Source organism: Acinonyx jubatus, chromosome C1, assembly GCF_027475565.1.
Source record: "Acinonyx jubatus isolate Ajub_Pintada_27869175 chromosome C1, VMU_Ajub_asm_v1.0, whole genome shotgun sequence".
In the NCBI taxonomy this organism is placed as follows: domain Eukaryota; kingdom Metazoa; phylum Chordata; class Mammalia; order Carnivora; family Felidae; genus Acinonyx; species Acinonyx jubatus.
The window spans coordinates 84,253,448-84,274,951 of record NC_069381.1 but is presented as its reverse complement, the minus strand read 5'-3'; the positions used below and the strand labels follow the sequence as shown (position 1 = coordinate 84,274,951).

General features: G+C 36.9%; 2 protein-coding genes across 5 annotated transcripts in view; one reads left to right on the top strand and one right to left on the bottom strand.

The window, feature by feature from the left end:
* Window positions 1–21,504, top strand: part of DBT (dihydrolipoamide branched chain transacylase E2) — a 52,548-nt gene that overhangs the window by 16,300 nt on the left and 14,744 nt on the right. The window contains exons 4-5 of one of the 4 annotated variants that reach the window (XM_015073839.3): window positions 9,220–9,401; window positions 18,666–18,787. In XM_015073839.3, the coding sequence (XP_014929325.1) occupies window positions 9,220–9,401; window positions 18,666–18,787 (304 nt within the window). Of the gene's footprint in view, window positions 1–9,219; window positions 9,402–16,014; window positions 17,025–17,065; window positions 18,448–18,665; window positions 18,788–21,504 lie in introns of those variants that run through there. The other 3 variants (XM_053214520.1, XM_053214522.1, XM_053214521.1) reach the window with 3 other exon arrangements.
* Window positions 5,839–6,567, bottom strand: LOC106976413 (39S ribosomal protein L35, mitochondrial-like). Its single transcript, XM_053214523.1, has one exon. It carries the CDS (start codon window positions 6,558–6,560, stop codon window positions 6,027–6,029), a length of 534 nt encoding a protein of 177 aa, XP_053070498.1. The 5' UTR covers window positions 6,561–6,567; the 3' UTR covers window positions 5,839–6,026.

Genomic DNA, 21,504 nt, shown 5'->3' with positions numbered 1-21,504 from the left:
GACCTTGTGTTTTCCTTTTCATTTATTTCCATGTACTTTGTAAATTTCTTCCTTTATTTCCTGTTTGACCCATTCATGTTATTTAATCTCCATGTATTTGTGGTCATTCCATACTTTTTCTTGTGGTTGACTTCTAGTTTCATAGCATTGTGATCAGAAATGATGCATAGTATGACTTCAGTCTTGAATTTGTCAAGGCTTGTTTTGTGGACTAATATGTTATCTATTCTGGAGAATGTTCTCTGTGTACTTGAAAAGAATGTGTATTCTGCTGTTTTAGGATGGAATGTTCTGAATATATCTGTTAAATACAGCAGTCCAAAGTGTCAATGAAAGCCATTGTTTCCCTATTGATTTTCTGTATAGATGATCTGTCCATTGATATAAGCGGGATGTTAAAGTCCCCTACTATTATTTTATTATTATTGATTAGTTTATGTTTGTTATTAACTGTTTTATGTATTTGGGTGCTTTCATGTTGGGTGCATAAATATTTACAGTTGTTCTATCTTCTTGTTAAATTGTTCCCTTTCTTATTATGTGATTTCCTTCTTTGTCTCTTGTTACAGCCTTTGTTTTAAAGTCTATTTTGTCTGGTATAAGTATTGCTACTCCAGCCTTCTCTTGACATGCATTTGCATGATAGATGTTTCCGCATCCCCACTTTCAACCTGCAGGTGTCTTTAGGTCTAAAATTAATCTCTTGTAGGCAGGAGGATATAGATGAGTCTTGTTTTTTTATCCATTCTTTCACCCTGTGTCTTTTGATTAGCATATTTAGCCCACTTAACATTCAAAGTAATTATTGATAGATATGTGTTTTTCATCATTTTATTATGTTTTGTGGTTGTTTCTGAAAATTTTCCCTGAACCTTTCTTGTCTTTCTTTCATTGTTTGCTGGTTTTCTTTAGTGATATATTTGGATTTCTTTCTCTTTATCGTTTGCATATTTATTAGTGGTTTTTGATTTGTTATTACCGTTAGGTTTGTATATAACATTTTCTGTGTATAGCAGTCTATATTAAATTAATGGTCATTCGAACACATCCTTCTCTCCTCTGCATGTTTTAAATATATGGTGTCATATTTTACAGCCTTTTATTTTGTGAATTCCTTAACTGATTTTTTTAATAGAAATATTCATTTTTACTGCTTTTGTGTTTCCTGCCTTTATACTGTCACTCTCAGTCTCTCCTTTCCATTCAAAGAGACCCTTTAATTTTTCTTGCAGGGCTGCTTTAGTGGTCATGAACTTGTTTAGTTTTTGTTTGTTTGAAAAACTCCTTATCTCTCCTTCTATTCTGAATGATAGGCTTGTTGGATAGAGTGTTCTTGGCTGCAGATTTTTCCCATTCTGTACTTTGAATATACCATGCCACTCTCTTCTGGCTTGGAACTTTCTGCTGGAAAATCCCTTAATAACCTTATGTATTTTCCCTTATATGTTACTATCTTTTGTCTTGCTGCTTTTAAATTTTCTTTATCACTATATTGTTGCCAGTTTGATTACAATATGTCTTGGTATGGATCTGCTTTCGTCTATTTTGATGGCGGTTCTCTGTGCCTTCTGGATCTGGATATCTGTTTCCATCCCCAGATTAGAGAATTTTTCAGATATTATTTCTCCAAATAAATTTTTTGCCCCCTTTTCTCTCTTCTTCTGGCACTCCTATAATATGAATGTTATTATGTTTGATGGAGTCATTGATTTCCCTAAGTCTGTCGTCATTTTGTATAATTCTTTTTTCACTCTTTGTTCAGGTTGATTACTTTCCATTACTGTGTCTTCTAGATCATTAATTCATTTTTCCGCTTCTTCCAGCCTGCTGTACATTGCACTAAATGTATATCTAATCTTGCTCTTTATCTCTGACTGGTTCTTTTTATTTCTTTTCTCAAATCCAATGAATATTTTTATGATTATTGCTTGAAACACTCCATCAGGCATGTTACTTGTATCTCTTTTGCTTAGATCTCTAGCCATGGCTTTTTTCCGGCTCTTTCCTTTGGGTCAGATTTCTCTGTCTTCACATGTTGTTTAAGTCTCTGTGCCTGTTTCTTTGTGTTAGGAAAGTCAGCTACATCTCCTGTTCTTGAGGGTAATGGCCTTATGAAGAAGAGGTCCTGTAGTGACCTGCCATGTAGTGTCCCCTCTTCCACAGGGCCTAGTGCTTCTGGGGTTTCTTCAATGTGTATGGAATGTTCTCTGCTGTTCTTTTCTGGCCACTTTATCCTTCAGGCTAATTGTCTGCTGAGACTCTGTTTGACTGTTGTGGGCAGACTTTGGTCCCTGGCCTGACTGTGGTATGTTTTAATTAGGTGTGTTCTGGTCTGCTTGTGAAATGACACCTGTTGCCACCACTGCTGGAACTGAGGCTTTGCAAAACTCCCAAATTGGGACACACAGTGGTGGTAGGGGTTTGGGCCAGTTTTCTGGGGGGTGGGTCCCACTGTGCTGGGACTGAGGCAAGCATGACAAAGAAGGGTGGTTCCATTGGAGCGTGGAGTAGGAGATGTGGGACTTGCTATAAGTAAGCTAAGTTATGAGTGTCAGCACTGCTCTGCCTCCTGCAGGTGGTCTTGTGCTTTTGCTGGGTGGAGGTGGGGATGGCACCGTCAATTCCTTTGTTTCTGGAGGGTTCTATATGTGAATGCTGCCTCTCTGGAACATACTCTGAGATGACCAAATAACCTCCCCACCTTGTGACCCAGGTGCTCTTGAGATCACTGTTTCCATGCTGTATTTCTGCAGGCTGCTTGCCCTGCCTTCTCTCTAACAGCAGCCCCAATGCCTTCAGACTCTGTCTGAGCCAAGCCTGCTGACCTTTAAAGCTCTAGGCTTTACGCCTGTCTGGTTGCAGGAACTACCAAAATTCAGCCCATCTCGCTTTCCAAACCAATTGCTATGGGAATCAGTTTTATCCATGCACTCCCCTGTGTGCTAATCTGTCTCTCACCCTTCTCTGCCACTGTGGCTCCCTCCTTCCTGCAATGGCTGATCTATTTCTCTCCCAACCCATGACTCTACACATCCTACCTTCATCGATGTGGCCTCTTCTCTACCTGTAAGTTATGGAGTTTGTTCTGTCAGTCTTCAGATTGATTTCTGGGGTATTTAGGATGATTTAATAGTTATCTAATTGTATTTGTGGGACAAGGTGAGCCTAGGGTGTTCCTGCTCCACCACCATCTTCCCCTCCTGCATGACATTTTTTTGTGTGTCCTTTTACTTTCAACCTATTTGTGTCTCTTGTAGATGGCATATGGTGAAATCTTTTGAAATCCATTTTTCCAATTTATGCCTTTTATTGGCATGTTTAAGCCACTTACATATAATGTAATTATGGATAAGGTAAGATTCACATCTGCCATTTGCTGTTTGTTTTCTATATGTTTTATGTGCTTTTTCTTTATGTATTTCTCCATTACCGCCTTCATTTGTGATAAATCGATATTTCTACTGTACCATTTTAATTTCCTTGTTTCTTTTACTATATATAATTTTTAGTTACTTTCCTAGTGGTTGCCCTGTGGCTTAATAAAAAACAATGTAGGGGTGCCTGGGTGGTGCAGTTGGTTAAGTGTCTGACTTCGGCTCAGGTCATGATCTTACCATTTATGGGTTCGAGTCCCGTGTCGGGCTCTGTGCTGACAGCTCAGAGCCTGGAGCCTGCTTCAGATTCTGTGTCTTCCTCTCTCTCTGCTCCTCCTCTGTCTCTGTCTCTCAAAAATGAATAAACATTAAAAAAATTTTTTTTTAAACAATGTAATTTGGGTTAATACCAACTTAGTTTAAATAGTGCATTAAAAACATTGCTCCAATATAGATTTTTCCTTCTCCCCTCCCTTTTGCTATTATTGTCATATGTATTATGTATTTAAACATTATAAGCCCATCAATAATTTTTTTAATTTATATTTTAGTTAACATACAGTGCAATATTGATTTCAGGAGTAGAATTCAGTGATTCATCACTTATATACAACACCCAGTGCTCATTCCAACAGGTGCCCTTCTTGGTGCACATCACCCATCTAGCACATCTCCCACCCACCTCCCTCCATCAACCCTTAGTTTGTTCTCTATCAGTAAGAGTCTCCCTTTCTTTTCTCCCTCCACCCCCTGCCTTCCCAAATGTTCTTCTGTTCTGTTTCTTAAATTACAAATATGAGTGAAATCATAGGATATTTGTCTTTCTCTGATTGACTTATTTCTCTTAGCATAATACATTCTAGCTCCATCCATGACATTGCAAATAGCAAGATTTCACTTTTTTGATGACTAATATTCAGTTGTATATATTTGGGCTCTCTCCATAGTTTGGCTATTGCTGATAATGCTGCTATAAATATTAGGGTGCATGTACCCCTTCAAATCTGTATCTTTGTATCCTTTGGGTAAATACCTAATAGTGCAATTGCGGGATCATAGGATAGTTCTATTTTTAGTTTCTTGAGGAATATCCATAGTGTTCTGCAGAGTGGGGGCACCCGTTTGCATTCCCACTAACAGTGCAACAGGCTTCCCCTTTCTCTGCATCTTCAACACCTGTTGTATCTTGTGTTGTTAATTTTAGCCATCTGACAGATGTGAGGTGGTATCTTATCGTGGTTTTGATTTCTATTTCCCTAATGATGAGTGATGTTGAAAATCTTTTCATGTGTCTGTTAGCCCTCTGGATGTCTTCTTTGGAAAAGTGTCTATTCATGTATTCTGCTGGTTTCTTAACTGGTTTGTTTTTTACGTGTTGAGTTTGATAAATTCTTTATAGATTTTAGTTACTAACCCTTTATCAAATATGTCATTTGCCAATATCTTCCCCGTTGTGTAGGCTGCCTTTTAGTTTTGTTGTTTGTTTCTTTCACTGTGCAACTTTTCATCTTGATGAAGTCCCAGTAGTTCACGTTTGCTTTTGTTTCTCTGGCCTTTGGTGACATGTCTAGTAAGAACATGGAACAGCCGAGCTCAAAGAGGTTGCTATCTGTGTTCTCCTCTAGGAGTTTGATGGTTTTTTGTTTCATATTTAGGTCTTTCATCCATTTTGAATTTATTTTTATGTATGGTGTAAGAAAGTGGTCCAGTTTCATTCTTCTGCATGTTGCTGTCCAGTTTTCCCAATACCATTTGTTGAAGAGACTGTCTTTTTTCCATTGGATATTCTTTCCTCCTTTGTCGAAGATGAGTTGACCATATAGTTGTAGGTCCATTTTTGGGTTTTCTGTTCTGTTCCATTGATTTATGTGTCTGTTTTTGTGCCAGTACCATACTGTCTCAATGACTACAGCTTTGTAATATAGCTTGAAATCTGGAATTGTGATGCTTCCAAGTTTTTTTTTTCTTTTTCAGGATTGCTTTGGCTATCTGGGATCTTTTGTGGTTCCCTACACATTTGAGGATTGTTTGATCTAGCTCTGCAAAGAGTATGGTGGTATTTTGATAAGGATTAAATGTGTAGATTGCTTTGGGTAGTATAGACATGTTAACAGTGTTCTTCCAATCCATGAGCGTGGAATGCTTTTCCATTTCTTTGTGTCCTCTTCAGTATCTTTTATAAATCTTCTATAGTTTTCAGAGTACAGATCTTTTACCTCTTTAGTTAGGTTTATTTCTAGGTATCTTAATATTTTTGACGCAATTATAAACGGGATTGATTCCTTGATTTCTTTTCCTGTTGCTTTATTATTGGTGTATAGAAATGCAACAGATTTCTACACATTGATTTTATATCCTGCAACTTTGCTGAATTCATGTATTAGTTCTAGCAATTTTTTTGATCGACTCTTTGGGGTTTTCTACATAGAACACCAATAGTTTTTTTTTTATTTTTACTTTTTTTAAGTTTTAAAACTTTAATAAGTTTAATGTTGGAACTGTATGTTTCCATACCAATTGGCACAATTTACATCAAGTTTTACACTTACTCAATTTTGCAAAGACATCATATACACAAAGATACATATTCAGTAACTGGGAAGTCATAAAACTTCTAATCTAGACTTTCAGGTTTGTCCAATCATGATACTTCTAATAAGGATCATCAGCATACCAGTTTCGCCTCTTCCAAAAAGATGTTGTCATTTTATCTAAGAGCTTACTCTGGGTTTTATTGCAGAACACGAATTCCCTCAAGCGCCTTTTTCTTGCAGTTGTCTTTTTCCATAATTTTTTCTTATAACCAGCCTTCCTCCTTAGCCACAGGCCAGAATGAAGTCGAAGAAACCTGTAGATGACACCTTTCACAGTCTTTCTCTTCCCTTTCCGTGAACTGAAGTATGTTACGGTTCTGACTGGTAGCTTGAGGACATTTGGAAGCAAGGGGGCCGCTCTATTGAGGATTGCTGCAGTATGTCCACATGTCAGGTTTCTGACAGACGTGGCAAGTCTGGGAGCAGAGGAAACAACTGGTGTCTGCAGAGAACTAAAATGCCGGGTGGACAGTGCAGAACTAAGACAGGCATTCTTGACACCGTTTTGACAGGCTGAAGACACCAAAATATTCAGGGGCCGTAAGACCCCTGATGCAGCTCTGAAGGCATGGGCAAAGGCAGAGGCCGCCATCTTGCCATCCCCGAACACCAATAGTTTTTAAAGTATTGCTTTATACACTTGTCTTGTAAATCAGATAGAATTAAAACGGGGCACAAACAAAATATCACAGCTTGCATATTTACCTATGTAATTACCTTTATTGATATTCTTTATTTCTTTATGTGAATTTGAGTTGCTATTGTCCTTTTATTTCAGCCTGAAGGACTGCTTTTAGCATTTCTTGTAGGGCAAGTGTGCTAGGAACAAATTCATTTATTTGGGAGTGTATTCATTTCTCCTTCATTTTTGAAAGATAGTTTCGTAGATATAAGATGCTTGACTGTCTTTTTTTTCTTTTAGCACATTGAATGTATCATTCAACTACCTTTTGGTCTCCGTGGTTCTGACTAGAAGCCATCTGTTAATCTTATAAGAGTTCCTGTACTTGATGAATGTGGTTTTCTCTTGCTGATTTTAAGATTCTCTCTTTGTCTTTCAGCAGTTTGATTATGACGTGTCTAGGTGTGGCTCTTTTAAATTTGTCCCATTTGGAGTTTGTTGAGATTCTTGCATGTGTACGTTAGTGTTTTCATCAAGTTTAGGAAGTTTTTAGTCATTATATCTTCAAAGATTCTATCTCTTTATTGATATTCTTTATTTGGTGAGAGACACCATTTTCTCCTGTGTCCTTCTAATTGTTTAGATATGGTTTCCTTTAGTTCTTTGAATATTTAATTGTTGATTTAATTTAACTTTTATTAAAGTTAATTAGTAACATTATTATTATTTTTTAAAGTTTATCTATTTTGAGAGAGAGAGGGAGGGAGAGAATGTGCGTGAATGGGGGAGGCTCCATGCTGTCAGTGCACAGCCCAATGAGGGGCTTGATCCTACAAACTGTGAGATCATGACCTGAGCCAAAATCAAGATTTGGACAGTTAACTGATTGAGCCACCCGGGTGCCCCATAATATTAATTATTGTTAATTAACATCTTGGCATCTTCAGGGATGGTTTCTGTTGACCACTTTTTCCCTCCTGTGCACGTGCCATACTTTTCCATTCCTTTACATGTCTTGTAATTTTATGTTGAAAACTGGATATTTTACATAAAATAATGTGGCAAATCTGTGGTAAGATGTATGGACATCTCATTACCCAGATCTTCCTTTTAGAACCTCTTGTTTGCCTCAACTTTTCCACTGCCTCAGCCAGTCAAGATTTTAAACAATTGCTGTGGACTGTTTCTCAGCAAACACCCTGAGAAAGCTGAGTCAGATCAAACAAGAACAAGCTCTGTGAGTGGCATTTTTTCAGAAAGCTGCCCAATGAGTCAAATAGTAAGTGTTCTCTGGGAGTATCGCTTTTTGTGGAACTCCAGACTTGGGTCTGCCCTTGCTATGGCTGTAAGACTGCTGATTTTTTTTTCTTTTTTTTCTTTTTTTTAAATGTTTATTTATTTTTTAGAGAGAGCACGAGAAGGCAAGGGGCAGAGAGAGAGGGAGACACAGAATCTGAGGCAGCTCCAGGCTCTGAGCTGTCAGCACAGATCCTGTCGTGGGGCTCAAACTCACAAACCGCGAGATCATGACCTAAGCCGAAGTCAGATGCTCAACCGACTGAGCCACCCAGGCATCCCTGGCTGTAAGGCTGTTGATTTTCACAACTAATGCTGAGCTGGGGAAAGGAGAATGAGAATAGAACCAGTTAAAATAATAAAACTAGCTGTTTTTAATGAGGTTCAGCCAGTTTTCCTGAATAAGTCTTTCTTGGTTGTCACAGGCCTTATTGTAATTTCTAGAATTCTGAAAAAGGCAATTTTTAACAACTTCTCCAAGTATACTTGTTACATTTATAGAATGGCAGAATCCTAGAGGTCCCTAGCCCACCATTCTAGAAGTGTAAGTTTTCTATATGTGCTTTTAAACCTAGTTTCTATGTCAAGGGTGATGTTTTATTATGGACTAAGAACTGCTTAAGACAGGAAGACAAGGAATAAGAATGACTGAGCAATTATCTTAATGAAGAATTGATGGTACTGAGACAGAAATGTGCTAGACACATCAAGAATGGTATTAGAATCAAAGTTATATGTTGAATTTCAGATTTGGTGCCATTCCTCCTATTCTGTTTGCTGAATAAGAGTATCTAGAAGAGCCTCATAAAGCATACCTAAGATGATTAAGGAGGAAAAGAGACTCCTATACAAGGACATATTAAAATAATTGTAGAAACAAAGATTGAGAGAACTCAATCCAAAATTCATGAAATTACAAAGAATATGCGTTAGGGATATCAATTTTTGGACTTAATTATAGAAATAATAGGCATCTCTTAAAGTTTGGTAAAGGCTAATATAAAATAATGAAAGGAAATAACATTTTTAAAACATTTTTAGAACTGCTTCCAAGAATTGGGTGAGGCATAACCCCTGAAAAGTAATTAAATTTTTGGATTATAGATCTATAGATGGTTTTTAAAGTTTTAGTATTTCTTGAGGATACATTAAAGAGACTCTGGAAGCCTTTATAGTCTTTTCTGAAACATTCTTTGGTGCACATCTGGGACTAATTGCTGTGCTAGATGGATACCAATCTAATTCAGTGTAGCATGTAACATTGTTAGGATGATTAGTATTATATATACTTACAATTGGTCATGTAAAAGTGTTTTGTGTCTTTTTCTTTTAGGTATGTAAAAGAAGGAGATACAGTGTCTCAGTTTGATAGCATCTGTGAAGTTCAAAGTGATAAAGCTTCTGTTACTATCACTAGTCGTTATGATGGAGTCATTAAAAAACTGTATTATAATCTAGACGATATTGCCTATGTGGGAAAGCCATTAGTAGACATAGAAACGGAAGCTTTAAAAGGTATTGTAAATGTGTTCATCTGTTTTGCCAAATTGATTACTGTTGTCCTTTTGTCATTGGTACCAATTAAAAGAGATGTTTACTTTTAATAACTTACAGGGTTTAATTTGGTGGTTTGAAGCTGTAATCAGGAAATAGAAAAGATCTTCTGCGATGAATGATTATCTTTTGACCAGTTACCATGTTAGAAATGTACACATTAACACTGAATTTATCTGGGGGCCTGCCTTCTGGAAACCTTAGTATTCAAAGAACTGATGGGCTTTCTCAGGAATTAAAGATTCAGGCCCTGAACACTAGTCATTAATAACAAAAACTGGAGTATGCAAAAGATTAAATCTAACATAATAGGATTGTTGTATTTTCCACTGATTCAAAAACAAAAACACTTTCTTGGGGCACCTGGCTGGCTCTGTCAGTGGAGCATGCAACTCTTGATCTTGGGGTTGTGAGTTCGAGCCCCTCTTTGGGGATAGAGATTACTAAAAAAACCAAAAAAGAAATATTAAAAAAAATACTTTCATTAGTAATGGTTATGAAGGCCAAACTTCTGGAAGGGAAGTGGAAGAGAAAGGAAGGAAAATCATAGTGAAAAGTGAAGAAACTAGCATTTAGAAAAAGCAACAACCATGGAACTTATAAGCAGTAGATGTCCTGACAAAAGCGAATTCCTTGTGAAAATATTGCAGAGGAAAGCTAAAACAGTGGGCTCTCCTGGTATTGGCAGACAGCTAGATGGCTGTCTACCTCGGAAGTTCCTTATGGCATTGTTGTGATACGTTAAAGTTATGTCATCTAGGAAACAGCTCTGCTATGGGGGATGCGGGGATGGGGCTGGAGGTGGCTTAAGTTTTGTGATGTAGTCCTAAGCCAGCAATCTGTCTGAGAAGTGCTGAAATAGAATAGACTACTGATAGAATTTTAGTAATATCATTCGAAAGTCCAGAAGAATTCTGAATTACAGTGGCTGGTTGACTTGTAGTTCTGCAGACTATATACTTAATACTAACAGTAACAACAATCACTAATTCCACAGTCATACTTGACAGCTTATGAAAAGTTTCACTGTTATTTTATTTATCCTTACTTGTGAAGTATTCCAGTTTAATGGATGAAGAAACTAAACACAACCTATAGAGGCTCGGCAATTTGCCCAATGGTCAGTGACTGAGCCAAATTTTGAACTCCATGGCCTGTCTTTGTCCAGATTATTTTCCACTATGACATGTTGCCTCCAGAAGGTGGAAGATGACTTATTGAAGTCTTCCTATTATTTATTTAATTTCTACTATAAAAGGATATGTGTGCATGTAGCAAGCTATAAAATGCAGAAAATCGAAAATAAGAAAATAAAAACATATTCCTGCTACTCAGAAATCATCACTCTTAACACATGAATGTATATCACTCCAGACATTTTTCTAAGCTCACACATACGCACTGAAGTCATTTTTTACCAGAGTAATATGTTGTGTTTGCTGTATTCGAATGTTTGCTTAATTACGTACGTGTTTTCATGACAATGATTTCATTTTATCTGATGATCAGACTGTATTTAAATCTCCCCAGTCACCCCCAGAATGTCCTGGAAATTTCAGTTGGTTTGTTCAAACTAGGGTCCAATATGGGAGTCTACATTGCCCACGGTCTGTCTTCACATGACTTACACTGTCCCACATGTTGCTTCACGACACTGACTCGTGGAAGGGACTGTGCCGTTTGTTTTGCAGAACGTCACACTTTGTGTCTTGTTGCTTTTCCATGACGGTGTTTGACTTGTTCTTACCATGATAAGTTCCTGTAAACTGAAAGCAAGTTTCAAAGGCTAGGTTCAAGTTAAATATTTGGCTAGAATATATCATGGGTGATATTGTGTACTTCATATTGCTTCACATCAGGGCACCATAACATTTAGATTACCTGCTGTAGTGACGCTCAGTGTAAACAGTGAATTGGGATAATGATTCCCTTGCCCCGTCATTGTACAGTTACATTTTATCCTTTGCAGCCTGAAAGTTACCCAGGTGGTGTCACTTTGGCACTATAATCATTTGAGAATCCTGGCCTAAATCAACAACTGCTTTAGTGGTTGTGGAATGATGATTTTTTTTTTATTCTGTCAGTATCTTTACATTATTAGCTGGCATTATTCTGTAAAGGGGCACTTCACCCTCATCAGCTGGGCCTATTAGTTACCCTGAAATACAGTTCCTGTTGGAAAAACAGAATAAATGGTTCATCCTTTTCCCTTGCCAAGGAGTTGCTTTGATAGCCCCTTCAAATAGTGATATTAAATTTCCAACTTTCTCTTTGTGTCTATTCAGTTGATTTGCTGTGTTTAATCTATTATAATCATTCTTTTTAATGCTCAAATTGTTAGTAGGAGTGACCCTTTCAAGGTCGCTCCTGGGTGTTCTTTTAACATGACCCCATTAATTTTCAAAAGCTTCCTTGCTTTTGACACAGGAAGATGATCTGAAAGTCACCTTGTACATTCCCTGCCCCAGATCTGGAATTAATCTATTTCTTCAGGGCTCTTGTTCCTTTTAATGTGGCATGGACAAGAGACCATAAAGTAGGTAGTAGGGGTGTTTCCTTTTATCTTGATTGCCAAACTTCTATTGAAAGGCATGATTTAAGAATATTAAAACCAAAAAAGAATTCACCTTTTAAAATTACCTGAAACATAAAATTATTATGGTGGATCAATGACTTTTTTTTTTTTTTTTAATTTAGTTAGGACCTAGCAAGGAAAGAGGCACAAACTGAAAGCACTGAATCCTAACCACTAGACCACTAGGGAGCAGCACTCTTGGCACAAACTGAGGCAAGCAAAATGCTGAACACTATTATGGATGTCATTAAATTAGAACACCCTGACAGGCGCTTTAAACCAGATTTAGATACCAATCTAGACCATCCAAAAAAAAAAAAAAAGAATTATTTATATGAACAAGTAAACAATTGAGATTTGTGGATTTTTTAAATTAAAAAAAATTTTTTTTTAATTTTTAGAGAGAGCGAGTGCACACATGAGCTGAGGGGAGGGGCACAGGGAAAGAGAGAGAGAATCTTAAGCAGGATCCACACTGAGCACAGAGCCTGACGCGAGGCTCAATCCCACGAGCACGACCTGAGCCGAAATCAAGAGTCACACACTCAACTGACCGAGCCATCTCAGCACCCTGAGATTTATGGGTTTTTTTATTGTTCGGTTTTATTTTTAGAGTTTATTTTGGCGTTTCAAATGACATTCAACTTAATAAATCTTGATATATAGCAAATTACAAAATTATAGAACTTTTTCAGAATACGGGTATTTTTTTCTAGAGAATTGTTTCACAAAAATTAATCTGTACAACATGAATGATTCTCAAAGAAATTATGCTGAGCAAAAGAAGCCAAACCAAAAAGAAAACATGCTGTAGAATCTATGTGCATAAAATTTTTGAAAATGCAAACTAATCTATAATGACAGAAAACTGATTAGTGTTTTCCTTGGTATAAGGAATCTTTTGGAGCTGGTGGACATGTTCCTTATCTTGATTGTGATGATGGCTTATGTGTATATACATACTTCACAGTTTATCAAATTTTATATTTTATGTTTGTGCAGTTTATTGTATGTCTGTAAAAAAATGAGACTGTGTTGGTTATGTTCAGAGTGAAAAGTATCTGATAGTATTTCTCATAGAGAACTGATCATTTGCTATATGATCATTTGCTATATTCTGGTTTGTTTGCCAGAGTGTATTCTGAACAGTTATCTCGCACTGTAGTTTCATTTTGCTTTTACATTTATGTTTTATTGTATTTTTTTACTATAAGAATAAACTGTAAAGCATAACCTATATATAAGCAAGCCTATGGAACAGTAGGTTCAATTTACGAAACATTTATATATCCCTCTCTTTAATTTTAGAAATGGGACAGTTTCTAAATATTCTGTGAACCTTTTCTTAAGAATTTGTAATAATATTGAATTTATATTGTTTTTTTGTTTTAGTGCTAGTAAAACCAATTATACTATAAATAGAAAATTACCAAACAAAAAGTCTTTTAGAAGTATAAAATATATTATTTCCATTTTACAGTTGGAAAATAATTATAACATAGAACCATTAAGAGTATATGATCAAAACGAGACATCTTTTTTTAAAATTTTTTTTAATGTTTATTTTTGAGAGAAAGAGACAGAGCATGATCAGGGGAGGGGCAGAGAGAGAGGGAGACACAGAATCCGAAGCAGGCTCCAGGCTCTGAGCTGTCAGCACAGAGCCCAATGCGGGGCTCGAACTCAGGAATGGCGAGATCATGACCTAGGCCGAAGTCAACGTTTAACCAACTGAGCCACCCAGGCGCCCCAAAACTAGACATCTTAATAGTAGTATTGGAGATTAATCCTGTCTTCTAATGCTTGTTTAAATGATATTCTCTGGCACCACCTTTTGTAACATGGTGGTGTTGTCTCCTTTCCAAGGCTGGAGCATCAAGGTAATTTTGATGAGGGAAACTCTACTTGTGATGTCCAAGTCCCATCTATGAGTGCTTTGACCATAGACAGACCTCTACTTGAAAAGAGCTTACTGGGGGCACCTGGGTGTCTCCGTCCTTTAAGCATCCCACTTCAGCTGAGGTCATGATCTCGCAGTTCGTGGGTTCAAGCTATGCATTGGGCTGTCTGCTGTCAGCATGGAGCCCACCACGTGGCTCAGTCTCACAAACCATGAGATCATGACCCTGAGCTGAAATCAAGAGTCAGGTGCTGGGGCACCTGGGTGGCTCAGTGGGTTAAGCATCCGACTTTGGCTCAGGTCATGATCTCGCAGCTTGTGAGTTCGAGCCCTGCATCAGGCTCTGTGCTGACAGCTTGGAGCCTGCTTCTGATTCTGTCTCCCTATCTCTCTGCTCCTCTCCTATTCATGCTCTGTCTCTCTCTCTCTCTCTATCTCAAAAATAAATAAACATTAAAAAACAATTTTAAAAAGAGGTGCTTAACTGACTGAGCTACCCAGGCACCCTGATTTTCTTTTAAACTTTATATATTTTACTCCTTAAAGTGAGGGTATTGAGTATAGCCTAAGATCTTTTTTCATTATACAAAAACATGTTAATGAACATTTATTATTCTGGAAACAACATAATTCTGCTTCTGGTTTTTTATTTTTCAACCTACTTCTTAGCATTATCACTGTGCCAGGCCAACACTCTCCTTCCTAAATTTCCAGGAACACGGATAACTAAGTTTGTTAAGAAGTGTTTACTACAAAGAGAAAGTAGGATCTGGTTGAGAGTCTAAATTCCTATTTTCTGGGGCAAGGGCATGGTTTTAATGCTGAGGCCACATGGCAGCTGTTTTAGGTATTCTGATCCTGAAGCTATGTGCAGGATTAAATTGCCAGAATGTTTGACCACCAGATAACTGAGAGGTCACTATACCTAAGTAATACTAATTGTGGAGTCTTGCCACCATGGGGAAATATTAAGGAAAGAGAGGAAGGAACATAAACTGTAGCAGAATTCTTTATAAAACTAATATTATTCTTGATTATATTGCATTTATCCTTTAACATCACCACCTATCATTGATTGAATGCGTTCTCTTTGCTAATGCTATATACACATTAGTTCATATAATCATATAGATTAAATTATATAGATTTTTATCTGCATTTGACATGTGCAACACTGAGACCCACAGAGATTTAATATCTTGCCTCTGGTGACATAGCCAGTAACTGATAGAACTACAATTTGACCCCAGCTTTGTTTAATTCTAAAGCCCATGTTGCTAACCAGTTTGTTCCACTGAAAATTCTATTCAGAGCCTCTGGGTATCAGCTCCATTCTGCATCTCGAACATTGGGAATGAATTCCTAACACTGTTGATACTCATGTTTGTGAAGTTCTGCTATAACAATATCAGTTAAGGTGTCCCACAGAGTTTATAATATTAAAATGTTTGCCAGAATTAATACAATGTTCTGAGTTAAAGATGTCATTTAATTAAATTACATGTCATTTAATTAAATTACACCCAGTGGCGTAAGTTGCATGGTATAATGCCCAAGCATATAAGTGCACAACGAATGGTAGGTAGGACTTAGTTTTATTCAGCCAGTTATAGACTGAGTTGATTGTATTAGCTATTTCAGTAATTTGAAGTGAGAAAGAAAATGCAGTGAGATATCATTGATTGGAGTGTCATCAATTTTTAATTCATGATGATTTATATAGGAACTAAACTAAAGTTGACAGTTGTTCTACAAAAAAAGGTCTTCCTAAGCAGTTTTGCAGAGACCAAAGCTTAAAACATTTTACGAAAACACATTGTTTCAAACACCCTGAGTGCTCAAGTGCTTCAAAACGTTTTCTCCAGAAAAATTTCCCCAATTATGTGAATTGACTACTTACTGTCATTTTTAGAAATATTTCTTAAAATACCTAAGAATGTGGCAATTTCAGTTTTAATATTTTCTTAAATTAAAAAAAAATGTTTATTTATTTTTGAGAGCAAGAGCATGAGTGGGAGACAGGCAGAGAGAGAGGGAGACACAATCTGAAGCAGGCTCCAGGCTGAGCTGTCAGCACAGAACCCGATGCGGGGCTCGAACTCACAATCGTGAGATCATGACCTGAGCCAAAGTTAGACACTTAACCAACTGAGCCACCCAGGCACCCTTCAGTTTTAATATTTTTACTAATTCAAATGTTTTATTTAGTTAATCTGAAATAATAGTTCTATTATAAATTTGCTTCACATGAGGAATATCAGCAACACTAAATTGACAGTTTTCATGACAAAATGTGCTTATTTACCAGAGTTCTTTTGTTGCTCTTTAAAAAATGTAATTAAGTCTTTTAAAACTCTGTATTCCTAAATCCACTACTAAAAGAATAAAATCCCACATATCAGAGTATAGTGTTAGAACCATGGAAATCACATCCCTTGGGGAGAGTTATGACATTTTAGGTTAGCCTTAACTCCATCCTCCTTAGAATCTGTTTGTACATTGATAAAAGTAAGAAATCTGCCCTGCATTCCTGTAACAGTGTTGTGATCATCACAGGAGAAAATGTTTGTATACACACTTAGAAAATGATCTAAAGTACTACATAGGTGGTAATTTAGTGCTGAAGAGAGCTTTCTTCCAACAATTATATGACTGCTTCAAATAATATATAATATGAATGACTTCTCACCAGTGTTTTATTACTCATATTTGTACTCAAATTATTCTAAAAGGCAGTCCTACTTTGTCATATATCAGAATGTTTTCCAGAAAGGTGAGTGGCAATAAATTCAGTGATCTTTTGGAAACCTGTAAATTTTGTATATATTTGGGCTTTTATATATTTCTCATATTTTCAGCAAAAATACACATTAAATCAGGTTAGATTTGGAATTCCTACATTTGAATTCCCTTGGTTTCCCTTTGCACCTTAGTTCCTAATGCTCCTTCTTTCTTACTAGTTTCTCCAGTAACTTTAACAGATGTGGATAATACTACAGGTTTCTCAAATTACAACAAAATTATGCCTTGAACAATAGGAGTTGTATTCTAGCTTCTTTGACTGCAAAGAAAATTCACTAGTGCCATGAACTAATGGAAACAGCACAGGGTGAGTCAACCCTAGGAATGAATCCCAGCTCTTCAGTTTTATTAGCTGTGTGAACTTGGGCCAATCCTTCATCTTTGAAGTATCAATTTTTTTAAATCTATAAAATGGGATACTAACACCTATCTTATACAGTTGGAGTAAAGATTAAGTTATGATATTGTATATGTAGTGCAGTATTTTACCTATAATAGGTGCTTGTGGGAGAGGAAAAATAATTCACCTACTAACCTTCTGAGTTCTTAGCTGAGACTCTTGTAATAAAAGACAGATTAACAAGAGAGAAAGAGAAGTTTATTAACATATGTACATAGTCATCTATACATGGGAGACACCCAGGGAAAGATGAGTAACTCAAAGAGGTAGCTTTAGAGTTCAGGCTTAAATAGCATTTCTATAGGGAAAGGGGAAATGGGAAAAGTCCTCTTAGGGGAGAGTAAGTAGTTTTCATGGAAGTTGAATGGGTCCTTAGAGAATAGATGGGAGGTATGACAGTTTGGGACAAAGTTTGCTGACTTCTACTCTCCTCTTTTATAAGAATCAATCTTTCCTGGTGAATGAAACTCCTAGGGAGGGGATTTATGACAGTGGAGTTGCTTCTGGAAGATCCACCTTTAGGTGTATGAGAGTTCAGAGAATGTCTCTGCCTGCATTTGCTGTTTTTCAAGTGCTTGCAGCTCAAAATAATCACTATACCAAAGTGGCATATTTGGGGTGGCATATTCTGCTACCCTTCGTGCGCAACACAAGTTGTTTTGTTTTCCCTTTGTCTCCTTCTGGGGAAATGTGAGAGCTCCACTGGGCCAATTCATAGACCAGTGAGGAAGAATGAAGACACTGTTTCCATAGGTGGAGCAGTGGAGAATTGTTACTGGCTTTGAATCGAATGTCAAAGCAAATTCAGTTGCCTGCTTTCAGAGGCTTAGTCTCTAATGCACTCATTCCCACAGAGACTTCTGCTATGCAGCATTGATTTCCAAGCATCAGACTCTGACAATGAAATGCTCTCAAACGCTTTTTTATTTTGGGTTGCAAAAATACATGCTAATAGCCTGGAAAATACATGCTAATAGTCTGGGGTACTTTTTCTTCTATAGATATTCTAGATTTAGAGAATGGTCCAACCAAATTAGCATTAGCCATGAAAATAAAATCTTCCACAGCATTCCTTAAGCTGTATTCAAAGCAGAGAAAAATTATAAATACTTTATTATTTGGGGAAAGCATTTTAAGATTGTCACAGATTTTACATGATTCTTTCATGTAATTTGTCTTACATTTGACTCTTATTTTATGCTATTTGTAAATATGAGAAATTTATTAGGAAAGTGTTTAAAATACAAAATGTTTAAAACTTATTGAAGAAGCTTTCATTTTTTAACTTGTAGCTGCTGCATGATTTTTACAGAAATGAAGTAAACACCAGGTAATAATCATTAAACTACCAGGTGCCAGTATGCCCCTCTGCTCTCCCCCAATTGTTTCCCAATATGTAGTTGTGTTTTCCCATTTTGAAGTAGCCTGACTAGTATGCTTCTGACTATAAATTTTAAGTTGAATTTATTTGTGTATTATAAGCCACTAAGCTTATTTTTATTTTTTTAACATTTTCAACTAAAGAGTACCATTTTACCTCATTACCAGATTCAGAAGAAGATGTTGTTGAAACTCCTGCTGTGTCCCATGATGAACACACACACCAAGAGATAAAGGGCCAGAAAACACTGGCCACCCCTGCAGTTCGCCGCCTAGCAATGGAAAACAATGTAAGTTTCCTTCGTATTTAAGTGCGAGATTACACAGAAAATACACATTTGTGTCTATGAAAAAGTAGCCAGCTCTCCCATGAGGAGATGACTCAACTTGAGATTAAAGGAAAATGAAAATGTGTGTTACTGAGAAGTGATTGTTGCATAAAAGCACCAATAAGAAATGAGAAGAAATTGCAAACTTCTTACTTATGTTAATTGGGCAATGGGATTTTATTATTCTTCCTTAGAGCCTAATAGTCAGGGCTGCCATTTTTTGAACACTTATAAATACTAGCGTTTTAGATCAGGCACCCTAGAAGCCAGCTTGAGACAGGGTTTTGGGTGCATGTAATGGAGTGACTGAGGGAGAGAATACCTTTTCTGGGAATGAGGGAAGCAAGATAGAGAAGGGAAGAAAAGGGAAATGGGCCAGGCAACGATGTGGTCTCAAGGATCTGATTTAAAGGAGTTGGAGAACACCAAAGAATTGTACTGAGTTGAGGCTAGCAGACCAGCCTTTTGTATTCCTTCTTATCATCCAGTCATTGGTGCTTTCCCTTTAGGGCTAGGTGGCCCCCAGGTACTGCAATAAGTGTGTACATGTTATCTCATTGATCTTTACAACAATGCTGTAAATTATGGGGGCTATTTAGAGACTTGGAGAGAGTCAAGTAACAGGTCCAAGATCACACAACTAACACCGTGGTGGGGCCAGGATCCTGAAGTGAGATTCTGTGACTGCAGAACCAGTGCCCTTGATCATTACATAATGCCTCAACAATTATTGCCTTTGTTATTTGAGCGTTTATGAGTCAGACACCATGTACATGTTCTCTCTAATCCTCACAGCCATCCTGCAGGGTGGTTTTGATTATCCCCATTTTGCAGATGACAAAAGGCAGAGAAGTTGATTAAACTGCCTAAAATCAAGTAAGTAGCTGAACTGGGAATTTGTCTTTTTTCATACTTGGGTTCTTTCCACTGTACCCCACAATGCAGGATTTTTGTCTGTTTTTGAGAGAAGTAGTTAAGTCACAGTGGGAAAAAAAAAGAAGCTTACATTTTAGAAATATGTAATGAGTCATTAAAATGTTCATATCCCTTTAGACAATTATCCTAACATTGGGAAACTGTCCCAAGGAAACAATCTAGGATATATTCTTCCAAGTGTTTTATATAGCCCAAAGTGAGAAGGCACATATGGTTCAAAATGAGGAATATGCTTGGGTAAATTATGTTATAAACACTTAATGAAAATTTATGCAGTGATTCAATGTGTTCAAATATGAAGACTATTTAGCATAATAGAAAATAGAAATAATAGTATGAAACACTACACTGTTATGGGCATCAGATGAAATAATCTTGTGTATTGCTTTGAACGTTATAAACTCTTCTACAAATGTTTTTTCTTAATTATATAGAAAAACTACCTATAACAATGCATGATTTTGTTTTCCTATGCCATTTCTTAAAGATGTATATAATAACTAGAGATTTGTATAATTACTGGAAATCACTGGATTTGTTATAAATCACCTTTTCTTTTTTCACAGTTTATGTATTTATTAATTGAATTTAAATTATGAATTATAATTTAAATTATTAAATTATAAATTGTGAATCAAATTAAAAACCAATGGCATTTACAGTTGTTTGAAATTACCTAAAATTATTTGCTTAAATTCTCAAAATTCTTTGTTATAAACTAAATGTTTGACACTATAAAGTCTTACTCTTCTGAAGTCATCCTTAGAGAAGCACTAATACGAATGAAGCAGGACTTAACCCTGAGAAATTAATTAATACACACTAAGTATGAGGCCATCATCTAAGCTTATGTGTCTATTTAAATAGAATTAAATTTAACAAGAATATTTTATCTCTGTAACCAAACACAAAGGGGATTAAATAAAGCCAGATCACAGTGTTTTCAGAAAGAATCATGGGGGCGCCTGGGTGGCTCAGTCGGTTAAGCGTCTGACGTCGGCTCAGTTCATGATCTCACACTCCATGAGTTTGAGCCCCGCGTTGGGCTCTGTGCTGACAGCTCAGAGCCTGGAGCCTGCTTTGGATTTAGTGTCCCTCTCTCTCTCTGCCCCTCCCCTGCTCATGCTGTGTCTCTCTCTGTCTCAAAAATAATAAATAAAAACATTAAAAAAATTTTTTTAATAAAAAAAAAATCATGAACCTTTTTGGTTCCTGGATCCAGTTCCAATGTGTAGATCGGGAGTGGGCGTGGTCCCCACAACAACAACAAGCAATTCTCTGGACAAAACTGGGTATCCTACAGTTCAGCTCAGTTCTGACACTGTCTGCCCACAGACAGTGCCAGAATTGACAGATTAATGATTCCATCCTACAAGACTGCCCACCCTTCCCCCACAACACTTCCTATGCTCTCCAGCCAGGTTATCACCAATGCTTCTGACCCACTACCTACAGAGACAAGGTTCCATTGACCTACCCTCCAATTTAGCATGCCAATCTCAAGCCCAGGTTATTAGCTATACTTTTGGCCTACTGGCTACAGATGAGAGGGCCACACAATCCCCTCTTTGGGTTTGATTAATTTCCTAGAGCAGCTCATACAACGTAGGAAACTCATTTACTCACCAGATTACTGATTTATTATAAAAGAATACAACTCAGGAACAGCCAGATGGAGGGACACAGAGGTATATGTGGAAAGAGGTGGACAGGTTCCATGCCCTCTCCAGGTGTGCCCATCT

Bases quoted from the DNA above. Each gene is read 5' to 3' on its own strand.
- LOC106976413 (XM_053214523.1), bottom strand. From the start codon at position 6,560: ATGGCGGCCTCTGCCTTTGCCCATGCCTTCAGAGCTGCATCAGGGGTC.